The following is a 26,472-nucleotide window of genomic DNA, read 5'->3' on the forward strand; positions in this document are numbered from 1 at the left end:
TATATTTGGGGGATACGATATGATCAGGTGACCCAAAGTTCTGGGGGACATCTCTCCTCGAATGCAGAATCCTCGAAATAACACTCTTGTCCTTATCCGTTACAGGTGCCTACTCGGGCGCGGTACTCGTAAGCCCCTAGACACTCGGGCCGATGATATGATTTGTGTTCATCTTTAAGGCATCCTCCTCCAGGTGTGTATCCTTAAACACCACAATAACCACTGGTAACCAGATGGTGATGGAACCCCCCACCCCTACCTCATGCGTGCGTGCACATACACACATCTCCTACATTAAAAGTAAACAAAAGAAGAAGAGTTGACAATTGGACAGTGAGACAACTAAGATAACCTTTCATGGGTACCTCTAAAGCCTCAACTATAAAAAGAGCTGGAGATGGTCCTGGAAGTGAGTAGAGAGAGGTTCCCATGAAAAGGTTAAACCAGGTTTTATGTAAAGTTTATGAGACAACTAAGATAACATAACAAGTAACAACCACACTCAAGGTATTGCTAAGAATCATCTTGAGAAAGTCAGATAGAAATTAAGTATTAAGCAACAGCATAAATGAAAGTGAAGGTGCTAAAAAACTTACCAGAGTTACTAGAGAATAGAGACCAAAAGCACCCCAAAAGTGTGATTGCTCTGATAGCCCCTAAAATATAAGAACCAAGTTCTTTTAATTGAAAGGTATAAGCTACTACCAACATGGCAGTTTCACTGGATGACAACCAAGAGCATTGAACATAAGAAAATATCATGACTAATTTCCATGTGCTTTACTGTCAAAATCAACAAGTTACATGTAACTGTACATCCTATTAATGAAACAGATTATGCAGATTTGTCAATGTTCTAAAACCTTATAGCTCATACAAACTGATTTGCCTCACAAATAAAAGTACCATTATTCATTGAACCCTAATTGTCTCAGCATAAAAAGTAACATAGGCACTCTAATTTTACTCTGCAATCGAGCTATAGAACAGAAGCAATTGACTTGACTAAAATCTAATTCTCCTGACTGAAAGATTATATACAGAAACACAGCTGAAAAGATAGTTGTGTGCAATGTTTGGTCAACAGAAAAGAACTAGCATGCAAGCCGAACTACTATTTTAAATCGACGAAGTCTACATTTCCATATTTAAAATTTGTGGAAGTTTTCAATCAAATTTGTAAAAAAAAACTAAAAAAATCTCTTAGTGTTTTTTTCTTCATGGCAGTGACATAAACGAGCAACAAACGACATGTCACATCCAAGTCACCCAAACCCGCTTGTGAAACCATCTGAGGTTTAAAAGCACACTGTTTCAAAAGTTCGATACTACAACTCTGACGGTTTTTAGACTGCGTGAAAAGTGGAACTTTTCTCTTTTTTATCAATTACTAGCACAATATACACGCAACATTTGTGTTCTTCATCATCAATGCCAAATGGCTTAATATACAAGCATGCAAAGTGCAAACTAATGAAATGGCAGAAGCATAATACAAACTACATGCTCTGTATAAGAAAAATACCCATATGATCCTCGGCAGCAATAAACCGACCAATGATGCCGGGACAAACATAAAAAATGCCAAACAAGGGTGAGCAAACCTGCATGCACAAAATTAACAAATATAAACATGTAAACTTTAATTGGAAATAACATGAACTAAATGGAATTAAAAGGAAATGTTCACTTTTAAGTATTTCAAAAAATAGCCCATGTAGAAAAAAATATGATTTTTAGGGCCCATGTTTTAAGTCTGAAGGTGGTCAAATAAAGTTATTGAAGGATAAACCAATGCCTCAGGTTTCCAACAGGACAGGAGAAACATTACTATTGCACAACAAGCATAGATTGGGTGTATGTCCTTGCAAGCAGCAGATGATAATGAGGCAGCGTCATAAAGGAGAGATAATGCAATATGAAAAGAGCAGTGGGAGACATAGGAGGATAATGCAATATGGAAGAGCAGTGGGAGACATAAGACAAATTATGGTAGGATAGCCCATGCCAACCACGCCACATGGTTGCTGCCTTATCCTAACTTGTATGAGGAAAAAAAAATTGCATGCTGAAGTTGCCAAATAATTGGAATAGAAGTGACAACAAAAATGAAAAGACATCATAGTAAGTCCAGAAAGATCTCATTGTTACCAATTCATTGCATTCTTTGTGAACAACAATCTAAGGCCTGCAGTCATAGCAGGAACGACTATTGCAAGGATGACACCAAATGCATGAAGCAACATTCCTGCGAGTGCATGTGAGATACAGTTACTGTTGGCCAGCATGATACTGTTAAGGAAGTACAGTACAAAATCTGAATCTTACTTTCTCATGTTATTTTTCAACAAAACATGGTAATTCTGTGTCTATTTAAGTGAAATAAGAAACTTTAAACGGCTTTGCTATTTGATTATATTGTGCCCCAAACTGGAATCCTCTACATTTCTACAAAATGGTCAGTACTATGATTGTAAATACTGACCAGGCTAAGCTTTTATCCCAAGCCAAAAAACAAAGGAATTCAAAAGAATTCTAGAAACAAATCCACATGTACATGTAGATGTTTAATACGTATATGTAAGATGTCATTGGTAGATTTACTATTTGGTATTTGCCATTATAGATCCACATATATTAATAACTTGCATAGCCCACAATAAAAATATTTATTACTGAAATTTTACATATAGTAGGTAGGACACATACATGTGGATATAGGAACACTAAACTAAGTGTGAGTGTACAATAGTTTATTCTACCCCCCTAGTAAGAAGTACACAAAATATAGTAACATAGTATACAAAATATAGTAAGTAAATTACCAACTTGGATAGTAAAAAAATTATTCCGGCATTACTACATTTTGTACACTGTTTTACTAAATTTTGTATATAGTGCTACTAGGGTTGTGCCTGAGGCCCCACGAGGAGGAGGTTAGCCTTGATGGGCAGGTGGTGTCTCAGGAGGACACCTTTCGATATTTGGGGTCAATGCTGCAGAAGGATGGGGATCGATGAAGATGTGAACCATCAAATCAAAGCCGGATGGATAAAGTGGCGCCAAGCTTCTGGCTTTCTCTGTGACAAGATTCAGCCTGCAATATTGTATGGCGATGAGTGTTGGCCGACTAAAAGGCGACATGTTCAACAGTTGTGGAGACGCGCATGTTGAGATGGATGTGTGGCCACATAAGGAAGGATCGGGTCCAGAATGATGTTATACGAGATAGAGTTGGGGTGGCACCGATTGAAGAGAAGCTTGTCCAACATCGTCTGAGATGATTTGGGCATATTCCACGCAGGACTCCAGAAGCTCTAGTGCAGAGCGGACGGCTAAAGCGTGTTGATAATGTCAAGAGAGGTCGGGGTAGACCGAACTTGACATGGGAGGAGTCCGTAAAGAGAGATCTGAAGGACCGGAGTATCACCAAAGAACTAGCCATGGACAGGGGTGCGTGGAAGCTTGCTATCCATGTGCCAGAACCATGAGTTGGTTGCAAGATTCTTATGGGTTTCAACTCTAGCCTACCCAACTTGTTTGGGACTAAAGGCTTTGTTGTTGTTGTTGTTGTTGTTGTTGTGTTACTAGGGGTATAGAATAAGCATTTTACACTCACGTTATTCAATATACATCTCAAACAAATTAATTATACCTCTATGATTTTTAGTATACCGTATTAATTATTCAAAGATACCTCAATACAAGTTTTACAAAATAAAAATCATCAGAACCCTTAGTTTAAATAATATATCATTTGTACATACAAAAAAGCAGTTTATGTGCAAATAAAATGAAATATACGGTTTCAAATGAAAATTTTCATATAACCCACTTTGGTATTGTAGAATTGATATTTTTCTCTATAAACTTGGTCAAAGTTAGAGAAGTTTAGCTTTTTGAAAAACTAATACACCTTATATTTTTAGCAAAGGGAGTATAAAACAACACTATTCTAAGTGTGAGTGTAGAACAGAATTGTTATTCTACACCCCTAGCAAAACTATATACAATATCATGTAAAGTAGTAATTCTGAAAGAATTGTTTTGCTATTCAAGTCACTAATTTACTAAATTGTTATGAAAAGTACTATATTTTGCACACCGATCACTATATTTTGAGCACATTTTACTAGGGGTATATTCCACACTCACGCTTAGAATAGTATATATATATATAGTGGCTATTGTAAGTTTTTTTTACTTATATCGTGGTTTTCTTATGCCAATATGAACGGAACTATTTGCATATCAAATGTAAATTCTTAATGAAACGACATAAGAAAACCTCGGGTGCAAAATAACTTATTATGCACCCTGGGTGATGAATGGCATTATATCCTTTCAAGGCACATGTCACAACATCTACTCCCTCCGTTCCTAAATATTTGTCTTTTTAGAGATTTCAAATGGACTACCACATACGGATGTATAGACATATTTTAGAGTGTAGATTCACTCATTTTGCTCCGTATGTAGTCACTTGTTGAAATCTCTAGAAAGACAAATATTTAGGAACGGAGGGAGTAGTAGGTAAAGTATGATATCACACCATTTCAGAGTACATTTCAACCACATACCTCTTGCTAAATCCAGAACAGTCTGAAACAATGATATCATGGTAATATTTGGGAAGCTCAGGAACAATGGTGTAAGAAGGAAAATAGCTACAGGAAGACTGTGAATAATCAGAGACACATCACGTGGATAAAAGATCTGGACATAAGAATAAATATGTTAGTTTAGTCCCAAGAAAATGAATGAATTTCATACTACATATCCTTTAGTGGCGTATATTGTAGCTACATTTTACAATGTAGGGAAAGTGAGGAAATGAACTTGTTTAGAACATTGATATCATAATATCATTATCGTTCCAATTTGGAAGAATAAAGTCAATGTACCATGAACCAAGTCAAGTAATCAAAGAAGATAGCTCTCAGATCGTCGATTCCCTCATTAACAGCTTTATTGGATCTCTCGCTCTCTTTTAGCAGCATCGGAGAATTTGTGAAAGCCTTTACGAGGTTGAATAAATTTTCACCACGCGCTTGAATACTTCCAGGACTGAAACAGAAAAGCCAAGTATACAATAATAATTACTGTATTTCATATGAAAAGTTAGAAATTTCATCAGGCCGGGAGTTTAATACATACAGCAGGTTTTCCAGTGTATCATAAGAAGTATGATAAAAATAACCACCAAGAACAAAGATAATATCAAGTCCTGGGATTTTTGCTACGTCTTCAGCAAATATCCTATAATCTGTATCACCTGGAATTATTCCAAACATATCCTGCATGTACGAAGCACAGTCCATTTCATTATAAAATACTCCCTCTGTTCACAAATATAAGATGTTTTGGATATTTCAATATAGACTACATACGGATTGAAATGAGTGAACGAACACACTAAAACGTGTCTATATACAATCGGTTAACAAAAAAGTTAGAACATCTTATATTTGTGAACGGAGGGAGTACATCCGATACATAACTAATATTTTATAATATTATGCAGGTGCACCATAGCTAATATTTGAAGAAATATGTATAGATTTTGTCCTTGGTGCTCCGGGATGAACCTTTCCTTATCTATGATGCAGTTTTTCGAGTAAACGCAAAATGATTTTTGCGTTTCATTGCATTGAAAAGATGGGAGAGAGTACATGCCTCCTAGGAGGTTATATTTACAGAGTCCTAGCGCCTTATCAGTGGACATCCCAGGAGGTGGGCAAGACAACCCGCAGCCCCTGTGCCCCAGCTTTTGCCCAACATTTGGCCTTGTCTTTAATCCTATCAACTAGCGCATCTATCGAGGGTCTTGCATTGTCGAAGACGCATTCGTTCCTCTGTTTCCAGATCATCCAGGGGACGAGCAGTGTGATCGATTGCAGAGCTTTGCGTAGTGTAGGAGGGGTCTGTGCCTTCGCACGCAGCCACCAGTCCATCATGATAATTTCGTTGGCTGGCGGTTGGGCAGGTATATGCGCCCAGTCCAGGATGATGTGCCAAGTCTGCTTAGCAAATGGACACGCCAGGAGCAGGTGTTGGATGGTCTCCGGGTCTTGGTCGCAAAGGAGGCACCTAGGGTGGTGCTGCAGGCCGCGGCGGGCCAGCCTCGACGCCGTCCAACACTGGTCCTGGTTAGCAAGCCAGTGGAAGAATTTGACGCGGGGTGGCGCCCAACTCTTCCAAATCAGCTTCCATGAATGGCAGCGCGTAGATCCCTGGAATGTGGCAGCGTAGCAAGACTGGGCCGAAGTATGTGGCGCTTGCTGTCCATCTCCAGAGCAGCCGGTCGGGTTCGTCTGAGGGTGAAATGCTGTACCGCCTGCCAGAGCATCAGGTACTGGCCAATCTCGTGTATCCCGGGGGTCCCCTGGATATCGCGGGCCCAAGTGTTCCCGTCCAGGCCTTCTGCCACTGTTCTCGTCTTGCGTCGCCACTTGGGGATGCATTGGTGTAGAATCAGGGGAGAGAGGGGTGGCGGCTGGGATAGAAAGATGGCCTGGTATTGTATTCTATTGGAGTTAGGGTTTCCTGTACAAGGGGGCAGCACATATATAGGCTGCAGGGTTACATGGGCCACATGGGCCACATGGGCCACATGGGCCATAAGCGCACACACACACACACTGAAATACAGATAAGACACAGCCCAACACTCCCCCTCAAGAGGGATGATAGATATCTATCATGCCCATCTTGTCACAAGCAAGATTGTTCTCCCTGGTTCCCAAACCTTTTGTCAAACAATCGGCGACTTGTTGTCCAGAGCTCACATGAGTTATCTTGATGATTCCTGCATCCAGTTTCTCTTTGATAAAGAATCTGTCTATCTCCACATGTTTTGTTCTGTCATGTTGCACTGGATTATTAGCAATGCTGATTGCAGATTTGTTGTCACACCACACATTCAGAGGATCTTGTCTGAGCACTTTCAGCTCAAGCAGAAGGCCTCTTACCCATAACATCTCACTCAGCCCTTGAGACATTGCCCTATACTCAGCTTCTGCAGTTGATTTTGACACCACCGGTTGTTTTTTGCTTCTCCATGATACCAAATTTCCACCAACAAACACACAATAGCCAGAGGTTGATCGTCTATCATCAAGACAGCTAGCCCAATCAGCATCGCTATAACCGTCAACATTCAAATGGCCATTACTCTTGAACCAGAGTCCCATACCAGGGCTGCCCTTTAGATACCTCATGATTCTATAGACTGCATCAAGGTGTCCACTTCTGGGGTCATGCATATATCTACTTACTACACTTACTGCATATGTAATATCTGGTCTAGTGTGACACAAGTACAGAAGTTTGCCAACCAATTGTTGATATTTTGCTTTGTTAACTTGTTCACCCATCTGTGCTGTCAATTTGTGATTTTGTTCAATGGGAGTTGGGGCTGCTCTACATCCAAGCATTCCCATATCACTTAGGAGCTCTAAGGCATACTTCCGCTGAGAGAGCGCTATTCCCCTCTTTGATCTTGCAACTTCGATACCCAGGAAATATTTTAGCTGACCAAGATCCTTAACTTCAAATGCTTTGCCTAGGCATTTCTTTAGTCTTCCAATCTCCTCTTCATTGTCTCCCGTTATTATGATGTCATCCACATATACTGCAAGAATAGTAATCTGTTGCTTGGAATGTTTATAGAAAACAGTGTGATCTCCATTGCATTGTTTATACTCCATACTGCAAACTGCTTGCCTGAACCGGTCAAACCAAGCCCTTGGCGATTGCTTCAAACCATAGAGAGATTTTCTCAATCTACAAACCTTCCCAACAGTCCCAGGTGTAGAAAGTCCAGGAGGAATTTCCATGTAGACTTCCTCTTGTAGATCTCCATGTAAAAAGGCATTTTTTACATCAAGTTGGTGTAGTGGCCATCCAAAGTTAGCTGCACATGAGATTAGAATCCTCACTGTATTCATCTTTGCAACTGGGGCGAATGTTTTGTCATAATCAATACCATACGTTTGGCTGTACCCTCTGGCTACCAGTCTTGCCTTGTAACGCTCAACCTTACCCTCAGGATTCTGCTTCACTGTGAAGATCCACTTACAACTGACTGCCTTCTTCCCATATGGAAGATTTGCTAGCTCCCATGTTTTGTTCTTTCTCAGGGCCTCCAACTCTTCCCTCATGGCTTCACACCACTTTGGATCTTGTCTTGCTTCTTTCCAGTCTTTAGGAACAATCACGGCTTGAAGTGATGCGACAAATGCTCTAAATGAAGGTGATAGGGCTTCATAGGTGACATAATTACTGATGTCATGCTCAAGATTGCCCTTGCTCAAAGTTTTCCTTGCTACTTCCTTCTTGAGAGCAATTGGCAGGTTAGGTGATGCTTCTTCAGTACTTGAATTTTCATATGACTCCACTTCAGATGAGCTTCCTGTCGCTTGAGTTTCTTCTGACTGCTCCCCCTGTTCCATAGTTTCTTTTGACTGCTCCTCATGCACTTGTTCCTCCACACCTCTCTTCCTTCTTGTATACACCTGAGGATTCCTTTCCTCATTTGGTCTCTGCCACCTCTGCTGTTCAGCCCCATCAACTACAACTGGAATGAAGGATCCCACTATTTTCGGGGTTGGTATTGGCTGCTCCTTGTCGCCATTGGTGCTGCACTCACCACTCAAGTTGCACTCCCCTCTTGACCACCCTGCATAGATTGTGAGTGGTCAAGTTCTTCGAATAAAGTGCTGAGATCTGTCTTCTCACCATAGAAAGGCTCAGATTCTCGAAAGGTGACATCCATACTTACAAATGTGCGCCTTTCAGCAGCACTCCAACACTTATAGCCTCGCTGCCCTGCAGGATATCCAACAAATATGCATTTTACAGCTCGTGGATCCAGCTTTCCCACTGCTGGTCTGTGATCTCTAACGAAGCAGGCGCACCCAAATAACTTCGGAGGAACTGAGAATTTGTTCTCCCCAAATAGCATCTCACATGGGGACTTCATACCAAGCATTTTTGAAGGCATCCGGTTGATCAGGAACGTTGCAGTCATGACAGCTTCACTCCACAAGAATTTTGGCACATTCATGGTGAACATAAGTGATCGAGCCACTTCTAAAATGTGTCGGTTTTTCCTTTCTGCAACACCATTCTGAGCAGGGGTATCTGGACATGATGTTTGGTGCATTATGCCTTGTGCTGACAGGAAACCTCCAAATTGCTTGTTTACATATTCAGTTCCATTGTTAGATCTGATCACCTGCACCTGCACATTGAATTGGTTTCGCACATAGGCATAAAACTCCTGAAAACATTGGAATACCTCATCTTTATGTCGCATGAGGTACACCCAAGTCATGCGAGTGTGGCAGTCTATAAATGTCACAAAATATTTCATTCCACTAACAGAAACAACAGGACATGTCCACACATCAGAGTGAATCAGCATAAACGGGGATATACTCCTTAGCCCCTTACTCAAATATGAGATTCTTGTGTGCTTTGCATATTCACATGCATCACACACAAGCTTACTCTTGTCTACTCCACGCATTACATCAGGAAACATCTTACTCATCTTATCAAAAGCCATATGCCCCATGCGACAGTGATGGATCATCGCCATTGTCTCACTTACTCCAACTAGTACAGCCAAAATAAGACTAGCACCAGACCTAGACACATCACGATCCATATACCACAATCCACTACGCCTGGTTCCTGTCCCAAGTTTCCTTCCAGTCATCCTCTCCTGAATCAAACATATTTTCTTATCAAGAGTTATTCGGCAATCTATCTGATCAATCAAAGCACTTAGAGAAAGCAAGTTCACAGGAAAAGCTGGAACATGTAGTACATCAGATAATTTAATAGTGGGTGTACATTGAACTGATCCAACTCCTTTAATCGGTTATGAGGTGCCATCAGCAGTTTGTATTGTTTCACAATGTGTAATTGGGTACTGAGTATATGATTCAAACTCAGTTGAGGTACCCGCAACATGCTTGGATGCTCCAGAATCTAATATCCAATCTGGAAGGAAATCATGTGTGGATATAGATGCATTTGCAAAGTTACCTTCCCCTGTGTAGACAAAGTGGGCAAAGTTCCCGAAGGTGTTGTCCTCCTGGCTTCTACTCTTCGACTCCCCTTGAGAGGTTGTTGACGTCCCTTCTTCTTGCGTTGCCAAGTTAGCCAAGTTTGCTTTGAAGCCACTGGAATAATTCGAACCCCTCGAGTTACCTCTGCCTCTAACTCCCCGGTATCCACCTCAGCTGTAACCTCTTCCCCTACCACGTATTTCTCTGCGTTGTGCTGTGCAATTGATGCTTATGTGACCTTTCTCTCCACAGTTGAAGCACTCTCTTGTCTCCTTCCATTCAGACACAGTAAATGCTGAGCGAGATGCATTCGCTTCTCCAGTCCTGGTCAACTTCAACCTGACCTCCTCCTGTGCCATTGCTGCAACTGCCTCCTCAAGCGAGGGGAGCTTTGGCTGATGAAACAACCCAGCACGCCTTCCTTCAAATTCTGAGCTAAGTCCCTTCAAGAATTTCGTCACTCTCCTACGCTCTACCCACTTCTTAGTAGCAACTATACATTCTGAATGTGGTAACTCCAGTGGATCATAGTGGTCTAAGTCAGCCCACAAATGCTGCAATTCTGCTACATACTCCATCACCGACTTATCCCCTTGTTTTAGCTCATTTACTCTATCCTCAATCTGCGCCATAAGCATTATGTTCCCTTTCCCGGAGTACAATGTTTCCAGGGTTTTCCATACCTCTGCTGCATGGGGAAGAGTCTCCACGGCTGCTGCAATGGATGGGGTCAAGGAGTTCAGCAGCCATGCCACCACCAGAGAGTCAATGACACTCCACTTCTTCCACTCTTCACTTGCCCTGTTCGCCGGTTCATCTACTTCCCCTCTGACATAGCCTTCCAGCCCCTTTGTCCTCAATATTAGCAATGCCCTTCTGGACCAACTTAGGTAGTTTGTGACCCCTTCCATCTTGATTTCATTTGGCATCAGTTCTATTTTCTGTATCACCTCAGGCTGAGGAACAAGCGCACCTGGGGAAGCCACACCCTCTGCCTTGACAGTGATGAGCTCAGCTAGCTTCTCCAACGCCTTTACCAACCCCTGGTTGTCCCCCATCTTTCCAATCTTGAATCACACCACTAGCAACCTCCAGCAACCACTGCTCCCCACTTTCACCTCTGTACTACCTCCTCCCCTCAGATCTGGGATTCCACCTCTCCTTCTTCCACACAAGCCTTCTCCTCTCAGACAATCGCCAGCAAGCACAACCAGCCAACCACCATCACCACTGCTGGGATTGGGAACCCAAGCTCTGACACCATGTAGAATCAGGGGAGAGAGGGGTGGCGGCTGGGATAGAAAGATGGCCTGGTATTGTATTCTATTGGAGTTAGGGTTCCTGTACAAGGGGGCAGCACATATATAGGCTGCAGGGTTACATGGGCCACATGGGCCACATGGGCCATAAGCGCACACACACACACACACACACTGAAATACAGATAAGACACAGCCCAACAATTGGTATAGCATGGGGGCTATCTCACGGACGGATTGGCCGTTTATCCATCGGTCGTCCCAGAAGAGTACTGTCCGGCCATCGCCGAGCATCATAGTGCTGGCCATTTATCCTTTGCTTTGTTGTTCAGGGGATGTTTGGATAAGAGGCATTTATTTTTTAGGAGCCGCCATAATTATTGCACATTTTAACTAAATACCAAAACTCTTCAAAAATACCACCAATCCAAACAGGCTCCTCTTAGCCTATAACCTGAAGCTAGGACAAGCAAACCTTTCATGTGCAACTAATTTTGCAACACCAAGTACATAAATTGGAAGTGAAGACAAAAGATAATTAAGTAAACCATTTTAGAAGCTTGTATGGAAGTTCGGAAACAAGAACCTGAGCAACACTATTTGCCATTGGATACTTTGCAGTCTGAGCATAAATACGAGAAGGCCAAGATCCCGGTCCAGACTGACAAACTAAATCTGGTGAGGGAAGATAAACGGCCAGGATCATATTTCATTGCAAAATCAACACATTTAAGCCAGACATCTTTATAATATGGAGTAAATTGCCAAAAACCACAACAATTGTGCACAATGCATAAAATAACCACCGTTTTCATAAAAGTTTGCAGATAGCACCGTTTTTTGGTCATTTTTTTGCCAAAAACAATAAATGGTGAATTGAGCGTGTTTCTGACAGAAAACCTGACATGCTGGGCCCACTGTAAGTGATGACATTGCACTAAATCTTCACACTGTTTGATTCTCACGTTGAGTTAGATGAAGGGACCACCCATCAGTTCTTCACTGCCCCGCCTCTCTGATCTCCTTGGTGACATTCCTACGAGCACTTGGTCAACACCATTGGCTCCTCCCTCCAACAGATGCGTCACCAGCCACGGCCGACGAGGTTGAGGATGGCGACATGCGTTAGTTCTAGCACGGCGACGGCAAAGGCAGTGGTGAGATGCTGCGCTCTCGTATTCATGGCCCGGCCAGCTAGTTTGAAAGGGGCGCGTACGGTGCACGACAGAGCTCCGGCCTGAGCACAGCGAGCATGCGTCAACGCTGCAAGCCACCGCAGCACCTACTCGTGCCAAAGGCCACCGCGCCGCCTTGCTAGCCGCCACCGTACGTGCTTTGCACAACACAGCCATCCATGCTGGGTCAACCCTGTGCGCTGCAGGCTCGAAGCAAGCACCGCATGTACAGCGTGCTCCGTGGCTGCCGCGCCGCTGCGTCTCGCTGGCGCGTTGCCGCCGTCATCTTGCTCCCCGCCACCATGTCCGCCGTGCGCACCCGCATTGCAAGCATCCACAGGATGGCCACCCCCCATGCCTAAATGCATCCATCACCGCGCCGCGTGCTCGGCTTCGCCGCCACGTCAACATGCTCTGCCGTGTGCCCCCGGCACCGCGAGCTTTGCCATGGCCTCGTGCTCGTCGCGGTCAATGGCGGACCCGGGGGCGGGGGCAGCAGGGGTCACGGCTTCCCCTACATCCAGAAATGTTTTGAAGACCCCAGCTTAGCTATGTATAGAACTATGTGTCCTCTCCTATTTCTCTCTCCCAAACAGCATTTTGGTGAAATAGAGTAGATGCATGCTCACAGATGATCCTACTAAGTAGTGAAAAGTGAATGCCTTTTTGACTTTTGCTCCCATTGCTTCAGCAGTTCAGTCACACACACGCAAACGAGTGCCCTTGCTTATTTTTCATTCCTGTGGCTTCTCCTGTCTTCCTGTTCTGCGCTTATGTAGGACGACAAGAGAGGCAAATTATAGGTGGACAAGGCAAATTATAGGCTAGGCTCGCAAGGAGCGACCTAGTCCACTTGGGCTCATACCTAAGTAGCCCGTGGTGCTTTGAGATTTTTTCTACAAAAATATGCCTCCCAAGGACAAGTCCAAGATGGCCTCGTTTTTCCAGTTCAATGTTCGGCCCCCCTTACGTATAATTCCTGTCTCCGCCGTTGGTCGCGGTAGTGCTGCGCACATCCCGCGCATGGCTGCTGCCGCACGCTGCTGCAGCGCCGTCACGCCTGGCTGGCCAGGTTAAAAGCCGCGTCGCTCAGCCCGTGCTAGAGCTGCCTGCCCACCCGTGCTTAGGCGCCGCCGTGGAACCCTAGTCGTCGATCCCCCCTTGTGGGCTGTGGCAGTACGGGTGTGGGCCAGGCCGGGCCAAGCAGGTGAACTGGAAAAAGAAAGAAAGAAAAAGTTAATGTCCGTCACCCATGGCAGTTTGCCTTTGCCACTTTGACCTGACAGGTGGGCCCGGAGTGTCAGGTTCGCTGTCAAAACATGGTCAACCGACGGATCAGTGTTTTCGGCAACGCGTTTACTGAAAAGGTGCTATCTGCAAACTGTTATGAAAACGGTGGTTTTGTGATGCATTGTGCCCAATTGTGGTGGTTTTTGGCAATTTACTCATTAATATGATTATGACTTCTTCACACTAACTAATCTCAATCTTTGTGAACAAATATTCTTTACATACGACAAGGCACCTGGCTACTACTGACTATCCTAGAATTAAAGTAAATGCAGACTTCAATCATTGTAAACTTGAAAATCTAAATTATTAGGATCAAGTGTTCAACGGACTAAGCTGATGCCCCATTTGCACAGGACCAATCTCTACAGAAGCAACATGAAGGCAATAACTCAAAATGGAACAACAATTCCTGTGAGGGGAAAACTAAACATCTATAGAGAGGCAACAGAATTATAAGTTGTCAATGAACAAGGACTGCACAACTATACTGAACTTGGACGCAGAAACAAATTAGGGCATTACAGTCTCAATATGTATTCAATCCGAATATGCTACTGCTACTATTATAAGAGAAAAGAACACTAGAACTAATGTGTATTAGAACTACCAACTAAGTTACTGAAGTATACAATCATAATAGCACGACCTCTTGGTAAGCAGTCATTAGATCATACAACAATTATAGTACGTGGATATCATTTCCATAAGGCAGCATCGATAAAATGAAGCTTGTTTCCAGCTCTTGAATTGACTTGAGTTTTAAAATACAAAATTTCAAACAACTAAACAAGAGATAAAGTACAGAATAATACCAGCACCACCACTTCCAGAAGCTTCGATATTAATGAAAGCACCAATTGTGCTGCTCCATTTATGTGTCTTCATAAAACCATGCGAACCCTGGTTAACAACATCAAGGATAAGCGCAAGTTGCTTCATTGAGCTACACGGACAATCAACATATATGACATGACATGAGTATCCTTTTATGTATTTATTTTGAGTTTGACTTAATATGCTTACCATGTTCTAATTAATAAGCAGAAATTAATATCTGGGGCAGTTTTGTCTGTTTCAACCCCCCGCGAGGGGAAAAGTTACAGAGCTTGCCAGTGCACCATAATTAGCTTAGACTCATACGCTGCAACTATTAATAGCACCTTACTATGGACCAGTTCAGATTGCCCTCAGCTGAGTCATCACAAGATATTTTGATCGAAGGAACAAAATCACACAACTACCTTTTCAATTCATGGACTATGTAGTAGTTTTGCGCATGTAGTCTAACAGTTTGGTGATGATTGACAGTCACATACCAGAAGAAAAAGTTCCTCAGCACCATTGAAAAGGAAAATGACTGGCCGAGGAGGGACCCACCCAGACTCAAGCATAAGTCGTGATAGTTCAAGCATAGATGCTGGACAAGAAATATTACAAACACAAATCATGCCCCGATGAAAGTCTGCACAGTAAGAATCACATTTGTTCAGACAAATAAGAGGTTGTACTTACCAACACAGGAACCACAGTCTGCTGCACCAGGTGATCCAAGTGGACTGTCGAAATGTCCATTCACCAAAAGGGATGGTTCATCCTCTTCTGAAACATTTGATGAAATCCTGTAATTAATTGTTATATCTTAGAAATAATTTGTTTAAATTATATGGTTCATGAGGAAAAATATAGCCAAAATTAACAAAGGTTGTCTCGTCAGTTGGCACTTTGTAATACCACAACGAAAGTAGAAGTGGCTCATGAGTGTTCCTGGCAGCTCAATCCCACAATTGAAAGTTTAGACATGCTAGAGCAGCACTCTATGATGGCTGGGTACCACAATTTTTGTGAAAGATGTCACTAAGCATATTACTATTGGACTCTCCTTGATTGAGTTCATCATAAAAATCAACCATGGCTGCTACATAGATCGCTCCAGTCTAAATTGCACGAGGGCTCATGCATGGCTGCTAATCTACGCATGAATACAATAAAAAATGCGTGCACGTATTAATCATCTTTTGCAATGGGCAGCACCCTTATAGCTAGGCCCATGGACTGTATCCAGCCTGTATAAGAATCGAATCGGCAGAACACGTCCCGTGTTGCCTATCGTCACCAAATAATTAAATTCACATGTGTGAATCGGTTTCAAGTCCTGGTGCTTTTATTCAGAGTTTTAAAACAGCTAGTTGCTAACATCCTCAAGAGATTTTATGGAAGGCTATTGATACGTTCAGCGGTAGCAGCACTGCATGGACGTCCCCTTCTAGACTTCTAATAAGCTAGCATCAGCCTATAGAAGATTATCACCATTCACGCTGCGAGGGGGGCACTATGGAAGATGCCTATGGAAGATTATCACCATTCACGCCAAGGGCACTATGGAAGATGCCTCGGACCAGCCATCGCCACGTTTACTGCCAATGTGGGCCATGCCATTGGCACACCAAGGGACGACACAGACGACGAACTCATGTGGGATTCAGCCAAGCATAAAACACGTCAAGGCCCTCGTCTAAAACTTGCCAAAGGACATGATGGGATTACACTGAGTCGCCAAAAAAACAGTGTGATGTTGTAACACCGCGTAGACGCCAAGGCACATTCAGCACAGGGGCGGAGACAGGGGGGGAGCACTCCCCCCCGGCCCCCCTAACGATACAACACATATAGTGTATGCAGCAGTATATATACAAATGCTAATTACCGTATATGGCTAATCGAATTAGTACTATAATAAGGCCCAAAGCCAATTCTTAGTTGTGCCCTGTATGTGCCGAAGCCCAAAACAGCCCATGCGGCATGCGCCACGTTTTTTAGCCAGTTAGCGATCAACTGCAGTACTGCATCACGCCGCCGCTTCGAACCTAGCGAGCGACTGCAGGTCTTAGATCGATTCCACGCCGCCGCTCGCCGCGATGCCAGTCACCAAACGCTAAGTACAGACAGCACCATGAGGGGGCCGTGCTAGCCATGGGCGCCGCTGCCCCAGCCTGTGTTAATCTGGCCGCCATGTCGATACTCGACATGTTCCACTGGAGTTTCTTGATCACGGTATTTATTCGTCACTCAAATCTGAAGGTATTACTTTACTTTTGTTGATGGACTGCTACTGTAGCCCATTAGTCTGGTTATTAATTGGTTCACCTTCATAAAGGGAAATTGATTATTTACTAATTACATGCGTTCTTGCTTTTAACGGGAGATTACTTTCTTTGAAAAATTAACGGTCGTTGTCTGGAAAGATGTTTGTGGAAAGGTTCTTCCAACAGGTTATCAAATTTTTTAGTGAGCTTCGTAGTCATGCATATAAATTTTATTGATTGGGATGAAGCCTTTTCTGGTTCCCAAACATAAATTGCTTACTGAGACTTGTTATTTTTTATCTTTTGCAATAAGCTGCAAGGTCACCTTGCGGTGGACACGCTCCGTACAGTGCATTGACTAGTTCATATTAGAACGGTGTAGAGCGAAGCGGAAAGAAATTGGTTCGCGCATTGAACCCCTCTTGCATTAGTCCATGTTTTATGTCTCGTGTAGTGGAGTGTTTTTTTTCTTCGCCCCCCTCATGTCCAAATCCTGGCTCCGCCCCAGATTCGACACATATCACCTTGCAACGATTTGCTGAAAGGCAACGCCACGCGATGACAACATCATCCAATAAAGAGAGCAGAGTGATGAGGCCCCCGTAGCCACGACAGCTCAACTTCAAGAAACACAAGAACCAATAACTAGAGCTCACACACTGCCAACTCAAATATTAGGTACTTCCGTTCCAAGGAATTCTTTCTGGTGCTTATGAGAATATGAAGATGCTGCCTAAATCAAATGTAGTACTTGGGAATAAAGGACCTAGCATGGACAAGTGGGACACACACTGAGTATGAACAAGCATGGCAATGGCATTAACCATAGAAGGAGTGAAGGCGGAGCTTCAAGTGGAGACCAGGCCTGACATTGCGTATGTCATGGGTGTGGTGAGGTAAGGAGTGGGCATCTTGATACAGTGCACAGAATCCTGAGATACTTGAAGGGCACTCCGAGAAAAGGTTTGTGGTTTGCGAAGAGTGAACATCTTGAGATGGATGGCTATAGTGATTCTGATTTTGCTAGTTGTCAAGATGATTGAAGATCAACTCAGGCTATTGTGTGTTTGTGGGAGGAAATTTGGTGTCATGGAGAAGCTAAAACAGCGAGTTGTGTTTAGATCAACAGCATAAGCCGAGTATAGAGAGCATCTACACCAATATAAAAAGAGCGAGTTGTGGAGATCCAACAATCTCGCCCATTCAACCGTATCTATCCAACGGTCTACGTCGCTCCAGTGTTTAGCGTTAGACCTGTGTAGCACTAAACATGTTTAGCACCCTCCGCTAATTAATACCATACCTAATATCAACGTCAGCATTAACCAGGTAATATCTTTCCTAATATTAATGTGCAATACAATTAATGTCTTGCCTAATATTAGTGTGCATTGCACGTACACAATTACTAGTTATCACAAGGGTTGGAGTGAGATGCTCTGGGTGAAGAACCTACTGTGCGAGTTGAAACCTCTAAGGAAGGGATCCTTGAGAGTATGGTGTGACAATCAGTCAGTTATAAGTGTTGCCAGTAACCCAGTTCAACATGATAAAACATGTGGAAATTGATCGCTTCTTCATTAAGGAGAAAATTGACACTGGGATCATCAGCCTTACTCATGTACACTCTGGGCAGCAGATTTGCTTGACAAAGGGACTGACATCAAAGGACCGTAAGTTGGCATGTGACAAAATGGGGTTGATAGATATCTACCACCCATCTTGAGGGGGGGGTGTTGAACCGGTATGGGCCTTGCTCATCTTCACTTAAGGCCATGTGGCCCAGGCCCATGGCCATGACCTAGAAGCGGTTGACCTAGACGCTAGCCAGTGTCTGAAGGAGGCGCCACCACACACACACACAACACAGGAAAGGTTCGATCCCTCTCGATTCAACACTTTATTATTTTATTTTACATTGTTTCTTCCATACAACTGGTAATGTTCCGTTTTAGTTAATAGCTTGAAGACTGAAAGGGCAAATAGAAGCATATAAATAAGAACAGACATGCATGAAAATTAGGCCCCACATGGATAAAAATATTAAGATAAACCGTATTCGATAGTTTTTAGGTTATCTCAGATTGCAACTGAAAAACTGATGATGAAGTAGAAATAATGGTATGACAAGGAAAAAGGACATGTAATATTAAGTACCTCATAACAATATTTTTATGATTTCTGTAGCCTAGAGTTACTCTGTGGCGCAAAAACATCATGCTGAAAGAGCCACTGACAATTGTTTCTTCAACATCTATCCTGAAAGAGAGAAAAGGCAGACACAATAAATGATCATAAAAGGAACAAAACCAAATAAAACTCATTCTTTCAGATGAATAAATTTCACACCCCATTTCTCTTATTTACCTGATATATTGAACGCTTACTATTGACTACCTAAAATTGATACAATATGGTCAGTCGATACAACGCTAACTGCCTATACCACCCAATAGTGTCAAGTCCATTACAGTGACATGGCCATTGGGGACAGGATAGCCATGACTTTAGAAGAGCCAGGGTGAACTTTTAGTATAGCAGAAAAGATGGCATGGCATACTTCAGCATTTAACTTAAGTAACAGCATCTTCGCTCCCTGCACATCTCTCTTTGTCACTATTCACTTACCCCTTTACAGATGAACATGGCAGAAGACGACAAAATCACTTCCCTAGTCTCCTATTTTTTCCTGAGCCAGTGAATTAAATTTGTTTTACAAGATGTCATTCTTATGGCATATAGCCATATACACGCTCTGTTTCTAAATATAAGCCAATTTGGCAGTTTAAATCAAACTGCCAAAACGTCTTTTAGGAACGGAGGTAGTACTATACAAGGTGCTCATTGCCGAACAACTATATAAGAATCATCTCCTTTAATGCAGTCATCTATGTAGGTGGTTAGACTGTTGCTTTCTCTATTAGTTTGGAGCAAATAATTATGTAAGTATGTTAAACATTGATGTCTCATCAAGCAACAATGTGTCAAAATAGATCTATCATCTATCATACGCGTAAACAAATACAGCATAATTTTCTTTTGTTGAGCACCACCAGTCACTTGTACAAGTCATTAAAGCAAGTTGTGTTATGTTTTATATATTACTTAATTTGTAGTTGGCAACGTGCACTTAAAAAACCCTGCTCGGCCAGATGCCTAAGCCAATCATCTTCCTCTTCAAAGTCTTTGTGCTCTGTTATTCATCTTACATGGCTGGGTGCTTCTCAGGGCAAACAGAAAATTCATAGGAGTAAACCCCTACCTGGTACCTCTCGGCGACTTGGGCTATTTGCCCTAGTTTACTCCAATGGTAGCTCTGCTCCTGGACAGTAGCCCAGTTGGTTTAATTTAAGCCAACTCTGTAGGTAGAGTTCAGAAGCGAACTCTCCAACGTACTCCCTCCGTCCCAAAATAAGTGACTCAATTTTGTACTAAGTTGAGTCACTTATTTTGGGACGGAGGGAGTACGTGCCAATGCAATGCTAAAAAAGGTGGGAGAAGCGGCCATTGTTCCAATGATAATTCGAGGCCAGAAAATGTATCTGGTCCAACTCAATTGTCCTGCTGGGACCGCATCTTTACGTACTTGTTCTGTTAGTAAATGAAGTATAGGAAGGACCGCTGAGGCACGGACTAACCGCTGAGGCACGGACTAAATTTAGTCCAGACATCAGGAAGTACTGCGAATCCTACCAAACAAACATTTTGTTCCTCCAGACTTCAATTGATCTCAAATTCTCAATTAATGCGTGGTTGAGGAATCAGGATACCCCATGCAAAGCCCATGGACCCACACCCGAGACTGCCAAAACTGATTACCCCTAATATTTCGCAGTCAGAGCAAGCATTCCAACAAACACGACATGGACGATTCAAACAACGACATGGAGAAAGGAAAATGGAAAGGAAGGTTTAAGATTCACCTGTACTCCGGCCCAGCATGCGCAGCAAGCCCCTCGAGCTGCCCCTTGATGTACTGCGCGGCGGTCTCCAACCCCGGTCTCCCCTCCTGCAAAAGAACTCTACTCGTCACATCTCATGGCAGACCGAGATGACCCGAACCGAGACTACTAACAAACGCAAGGTAGAAGGCGGACCTGGCGGCCAGGGATATCAACGACGAGGCGGCGGAGGTGCTGCAGCACGCGTCCCTCGGAGAATTCGTCTGGCGACGCGTCGCTGTCCAGCGGGGCGACGTGGCGCATGTGGATGACGCGGTAGACTAGGAAGGACATGAAGCCGTAGAGCACAACCAGGGCAAGCAGCACGCGCGGGGCCCCCGCAGCGGCGCCAGCGCCTGCGGCAGACCGCCGGGGCGACGGCGGGGTGACCATCGGCCGTGTCTCGGTGGGCGGCGCCGCGGCGTTTGTCGTACGGAGGGTTTTTCTTCTTGGTCACGGCTCGGTTCGTCAGTTCGTGGATTTTCTGTTGTTGCTGTGAATTATGTGGTTCGGCCCTGGATCTGGACGCCTTGTGGGACGGCCGGGTGGGTTGGGCTGCTTTTGGAGTTGGTGGCGGCTTTTGCGATTCTATGTAAATATTCTGTGGTATTATTTTCATAAATTACCCTGGGAGTGACCTTAAAAACCTTATTTCGTCGTCTGGCTTCATTCGCATCAGACTCGTAGTGTCTCATTTGCACGTTGCCGCGCCCCCAGCAAAAGCGGCTTTGACCGACGCCGACGACCGGCGGCCAGCATGGCAACCACCACACGCGTCAACCCGGAAGGCGTGATTCGGCCGGATGAGCCGAGTTTCTACACTAGACCATGTTCTCGCAGTAATCAGACTGTATGATAACTGCATCCAGCTAATTCGGATAATCTGATGTGCTCCTGCAACACGCACGTCTATTTGGGTCAATAAGCTTGTGAGATCTGTCGGGATCAGAGCTCCACAGACCCAAATAAAGTTCGAACTTTGGGACATGTGCGAAGGATCTAGCCAAACTACAGCTCTCTCCTCACTGCCTCATGGCTTGGCCTCGCCGAGTTCGATCGAGCGGGAAGAAGAAGTAGACACAATGGTTTACCCAGGTTCGGACCATCTTGCGGTGTAAAACTCTACTCCTGCTCTGAGTCAGGTACAAATATAGATGTAGAACATGAGAGACTTGGACTCTATCTTCTCTTGGCCCAAAAATGACGTGAGAGGACTTTTTAAACAACACATAAACTTCTCGTTTCCCCTTATCTTCATATGTAGATTGTAGTCCCATGCACCTACAATTAGACATGGCACAAAAATTTGTGAAATATTTTTGCCCTGAATGATATAAATAAATTATTGCATAGTTTGCATTACAAATCATCTCACAAATATACATGTATGCAATATTTTTGGTCGTATTCAAGGTAGTCATGTTCTCATCATCCTTCCCTTCTTGAAAATAAAGCCGTCATCGGCGTTGCTTAATCTGAAATGTGGCTAACAAAAAAAACAAGGTGTACATGTTGTATATGTATATGTCATCCATTTTTACTTCCTTTGACTTTTGCATATATATCACATGTATACATAAGTAACTTTCATAGTTCATAAAATGTAAAGCCAAAATATTATCACAAGTAGTAGAAGTCATGAAAATATTGTAACTCAATTTGCACATATAAGTGAAACTCTTATTCATATCAAAGGATTGAAAATGTTCATCATTAAACCATCCCAACATTAGTGAATAACCTTACTTGCATCGAATTTACATAGTACAACATACTTAAATAAGCAAACATGCAATAAGCCATTTGACACAGAATCATCACCAAGATTAGAGGTCATATCAAAATCATTAAATATTGGTTTTTTTGCATCAAAAGTTAATTCATTGGGTGCACTCAAAATTGTTGGTATTTTAACTGTTTGATCACATGACGCATTCATGACAGTAACACGATTCTCTAAAATAGTTGGTGTGCTCAAATCAATAGGTAACTCAGCACATGATGTATTCAAGTTAACTAGGCATGCATCATTCTCGTGTGAAAGTGGAAAATATGTACATTTGTCATTACCTCTTATGATCAACTCAGACTATGTAGGCACTCTTGGTGGTGATGTGTCATATGGTGGAGATGATGTAGTCCTTGCAACAACGGATGTGGTTATCATAGTACGTCTAGTAGTTGAAGAAACATCGGTATCAGCACTTGGAATGTGCACTGTGCGCTTGTTCCCCTTGTGGGCAACACGTCGTTTTATTTCCTGTCCAACTTTGCAAGCAAGACGAAACAAATGGTCCATAGGATAACACTTTTCATGAATTAGTATCTCTTGAATATCACGGTTTAATCCTCCCCAAAATATATCCATAAAATCTTCTTCACTTTCTTCTAAAAATGAATGCAACAATGTAGTTTGTAAATCATCATAATATTTTGTTACCGTGTCAGTACCTTGTTTTAAATGTTGTAATTTTTTAATCATGCCACGAGTATAATAAACATCAATGAATCTATCTCTCATGACAAGTTTTAAATCATCCCAAGTAGTAGGTATAAAATCAGGGTTTAACCGACAATATTCACTGCACCAAAACTAAAGCAAAGATACCGAAAGTACTAACTGCAGCTTGAAATTTTCCACGCTCATCAAAATTATGGAAAGCAAATATAGCATTTATTTCATACTCTCATTCAATATATAAATGAGGCCTAAAACGACCAGTAAATGGTGGCATTGAAACATTAACCTGATTATGTGCATTCTGATATTGTTGCTCCTCTTGTGACGGTTGTTGTATTTTCTTAGGTGGTGGCAAATCTCCCACGATCGATGAAACCCAAGAACTAAGAACTTCGGAACCTGCCATGATTAATAGGAACAAGAAACAAAATTTGAGAATAATGTTCCTATGAACTACTAGGATGTGATGGTAAAGCACTCACAGTAAAGCAAATATCAATATCTTACAAGTTCTTACCATGCAGCAGGTGGTGACAGGCAACCAACGGTGTCAAATAAACTCTGAAGATTGAGTAAAGCGATTGCCAAAGGGAACGTACATATACACGGGGTAGAAATATGTGGAGCTAGGAAGGCTTAAATATTTGGTAGGAAAAGATTAGCAATAATCAATTCAGAGATGCAACTTAACGACGGTACTGTGCTGGTCCTAGGCTAGATTGTATTAGAGACGCGAGCCTAGAACACTAATGAGGTCACGGCGTAGCACAACTAGCATCAATAAATGATATGAAGTAGCTCTGGACAACAAGATAAAAGTGAGAATCACAATAGCAGTAAAGATAATGATGTGAAACAACTGACAAGCAGGATATACTAACAACTTTCTCTCCAACTTTCCTCTGGAAAATTTGTGCCAATTTTTTGATAATTTTTCTCAAGAATGGCACTGACTCAAGCTTTCAAACGCAAAAAGAATAACTCAATTCCGAGTTGATATGTGAATGAAATATGTCCTAGAGGCAATAATAAAGTTGTTATTTATATTTCCTTATATCATAATAAATGTTTATTATTCATGCTAGAACTGTATTAACCAGAAACTTAGTACATGTGTGAATACATAGACAAACAGAGTGTCCCTAGTATGCCTCTACTTGACAAGCTCGTTAATCAAAGATGGTTAAGTTTCCTGACCATAGACATGTGTTGTCATTTGATGAACGGGGTCACGTCATTAGAGAATGATGTGATGGACAAGACCCATCTGTTAGCTTAGCATAATGATCGTTTAGTTTTATTGATATTGCTTTCTTCATGACTTATGCATATTCCTCTGACTATGAGATTATGCAACTCCCGAATACCGGAGGAACACCTTGTGTGCCATCAAACGTCACAACGTAACTAACTGATTATAAAGATGCTCTACAGGTATCTCCGAATGTGTTTGTTGAGTCAGCATAGATCAAGATTAGGATTTGTCACTCCGTGTATCGGAGAGGTATCTCTAGGCCCTCTCGGTAATGCACATCACTATAATCCTTGCAAGCGATGTGACTAATGAGTTAGTTGCGGGATGATGCATTATGGAACGAGTAAAGAGACTTGCCGGTAACGAGATTGAACTAGGTATGATGATACCGACGATCGAATCTCGGGCAAGTAACATACCGATGACAAAGGGAATAACGTATGTTGTTATGCGGTTTGACCGATAAAGATCTTCAAAGAATATGTAGGAGCCAATATGAGCATCCAGGTTCTGCTACTGGTTATTGACTGGAGATGTGTCTCGGTCATGTCTACATAGTTCTCGAACTCGTAGGGTCCGCACGCTTAACGTTCGATGACAATTTGTATTATGAGTTATATGTTTTTGTGACCGAAGTTTGTTCGGGGTCCCGGATAAGATCACGTACATGATGAGGAGTCTCGAAATGGTCGGGAGGTAAAGATGCATATATTGAGAGGTTATATACGGGCACCAGAATGGTTCCGAAGAGGTTCGGGGATTTTTTGGAGTACCGGGAGGTTACCGGAACCCCCGGAAAAGTTAAATGGGCCTAACGGGCCATAGTGGAGGACAGGAGGCAGGACATGGGAGGTGGCACGTGCCCCCCTTGCCCAATCCGAATTGGACAAGGGGAGCCCCCCCCCCCTTTTCCTTCTCCTTCTCCCTACTTTCCCCTTTCCCCCTCTTCGTTGGAAGGAAAGGGGGGCGAATCCTACTAGGAACGGAGTCCTAGTAGGACTCCCCCTCATGGCGCGCCACCCCTGGCCGACCACCTCCCCTCCTCCTTTATATATGGGGGCGGGGGGCAGCCCAAAGGTACACCAAGATTTCTCTTAGCCATGTGCGGTGCCCCCTTCCACAGTTTACTCCTCCGGTCATAGCGTCGTAGTGTTTAGGCGAAGCCCTGCGCGGATCACATCACCATCACCGTCACCATGTCGTCATTGTTGGTGTCAAAACTGGCAGATCTCGAGTAGGGGGTCCCGAGCTGTGCGTCTGAGGTTGATGGTAACAAGAGATAAGGGACACAAAATTTTACCCAGGTTCGGGCCCTCTTGATGGAGGTAATACCCTACGTCGTGATTGATTATATTGATGAGTATAGGGGTTACAAGAGTTAATCTACCACGAGATCGTAATGGCTAAAACCCTAGAAGCCTAGCCTATATGATTATGATTGCCTCTACGGACTAAACCCTTCAATTTATGTAGACACCGGAGGGGACTAGGGTTGTACAAAGTCGGTTACAGAGAAAGGAATCTTCATATCCGAACACCAAGCTTGCCATCCACGCCAAGGAGAGTCCGATCCGGACACGGGTGAGAGAATCTTTAGTCTTGTACCTTCATGGCCCGACAGTCCGGCCCATGTCCAACAGGCCGGACGCCCGAGGACCCCTTAGTCCAGGACTCCCTCAGTAGCCCCTGAACCAGGCTTCAATGACGAGGTGTCCGGCGCGCAGATTGTCTTCGGCATTGCAAGGCGGGTTCCTCCTCCGAATACTTCAAAATAGCTTTCGAACACAAAGAACGTGTCCGGCTCTGCAAAACAAGCACCACACACAACCGCAGAGAGTATAATATTTCACGAGTCCAATCCGCTGACAACTTTTTGTAGCGTGACACCACATCACCACCCGGTCATTATTTCGAACCATTTTCTGG

The 26,472-nt window shown here is 43.2% G+C and overlaps 2 protein-coding genes across 2 annotated transcripts in view; both read right to left on the reverse strand.

Moving 5' to 3' along the window:
- LOC119354444 (endoplasmic reticulum metallopeptidase 1-like) overlaps window positions 1-21,311 on the reverse strand; it is a 40,281-nt gene extending 18,970 nt beyond the window's left edge. The window contains exons 1-13 of the mRNA XM_037621173.1: window positions 20,987-21,311; window positions 20,813-20,898; window positions 19,047-19,148; window positions 15,319-15,425; window positions 15,123-15,223; window positions 14,619-14,706; window positions 11,925-12,013; window positions 5,158-5,297; window positions 4,905-5,067; window positions 4,581-4,716; window positions 2,152-2,248; window positions 1,526-1,604; window positions 597-656 (exon numbers count right to left, since the gene is read on the reverse strand). Of these exons, the coding sequence (XP_037477070.1) occupies window positions 597-656; window positions 1,526-1,604; window positions 2,152-2,248; window positions 4,581-4,716; window positions 4,905-5,067; window positions 5,158-5,297; window positions 11,925-12,013; window positions 14,619-14,706; window positions 15,123-15,223; window positions 15,319-15,425; window positions 19,047-19,148; window positions 20,813-20,898; window positions 20,987-21,223 (1,485 nt within the window). The 5' untranslated portion in view covers window positions 21,224-21,311. The remainder of the gene's footprint in view (window positions 1-596; window positions 657-1,525; window positions 1,605-2,151; window positions 2,249-4,580; window positions 4,717-4,904; window positions 5,068-5,157; window positions 5,298-11,924; window positions 12,014-14,618; window positions 14,707-15,122; window positions 15,224-15,318; window positions 15,426-19,046; window positions 19,149-20,812; window positions 20,899-20,986) is intronic.
- On the reverse strand, window positions 9,355-11,892 carry LOC119354446. Its single transcript, XM_037621174.1, has 2 exons — window positions 10,057-11,892; window positions 9,355-9,730 (listed from the first exon to the last, which is right to left on the reverse strand). The coding sequence occupies exon 1, from the start codon at window positions 11,135-11,137 to the stop codon at window positions 10,250-10,252; it is 888 nt and encodes a 295-aa protein (XP_037477071.1). The 5' UTR covers window positions 11,138-11,892; the 3' UTR covers window positions 9,355-9,730; window positions 10,057-10,249.
- Window positions 21,312-26,472: the final 5,161 nt, after the last annotated feature.

This window comes from Triticum dicoccoides, chromosome 2A, assembly GCF_002162155.2.
Source record: "Triticum dicoccoides isolate Atlit2015 ecotype Zavitan chromosome 2A, WEW_v2.0, whole genome shotgun sequence".
Taxonomy (NCBI): Eukaryota; Viridiplantae; Streptophyta; class Magnoliopsida; order Poales; family Poaceae; genus Triticum; species Triticum dicoccoides.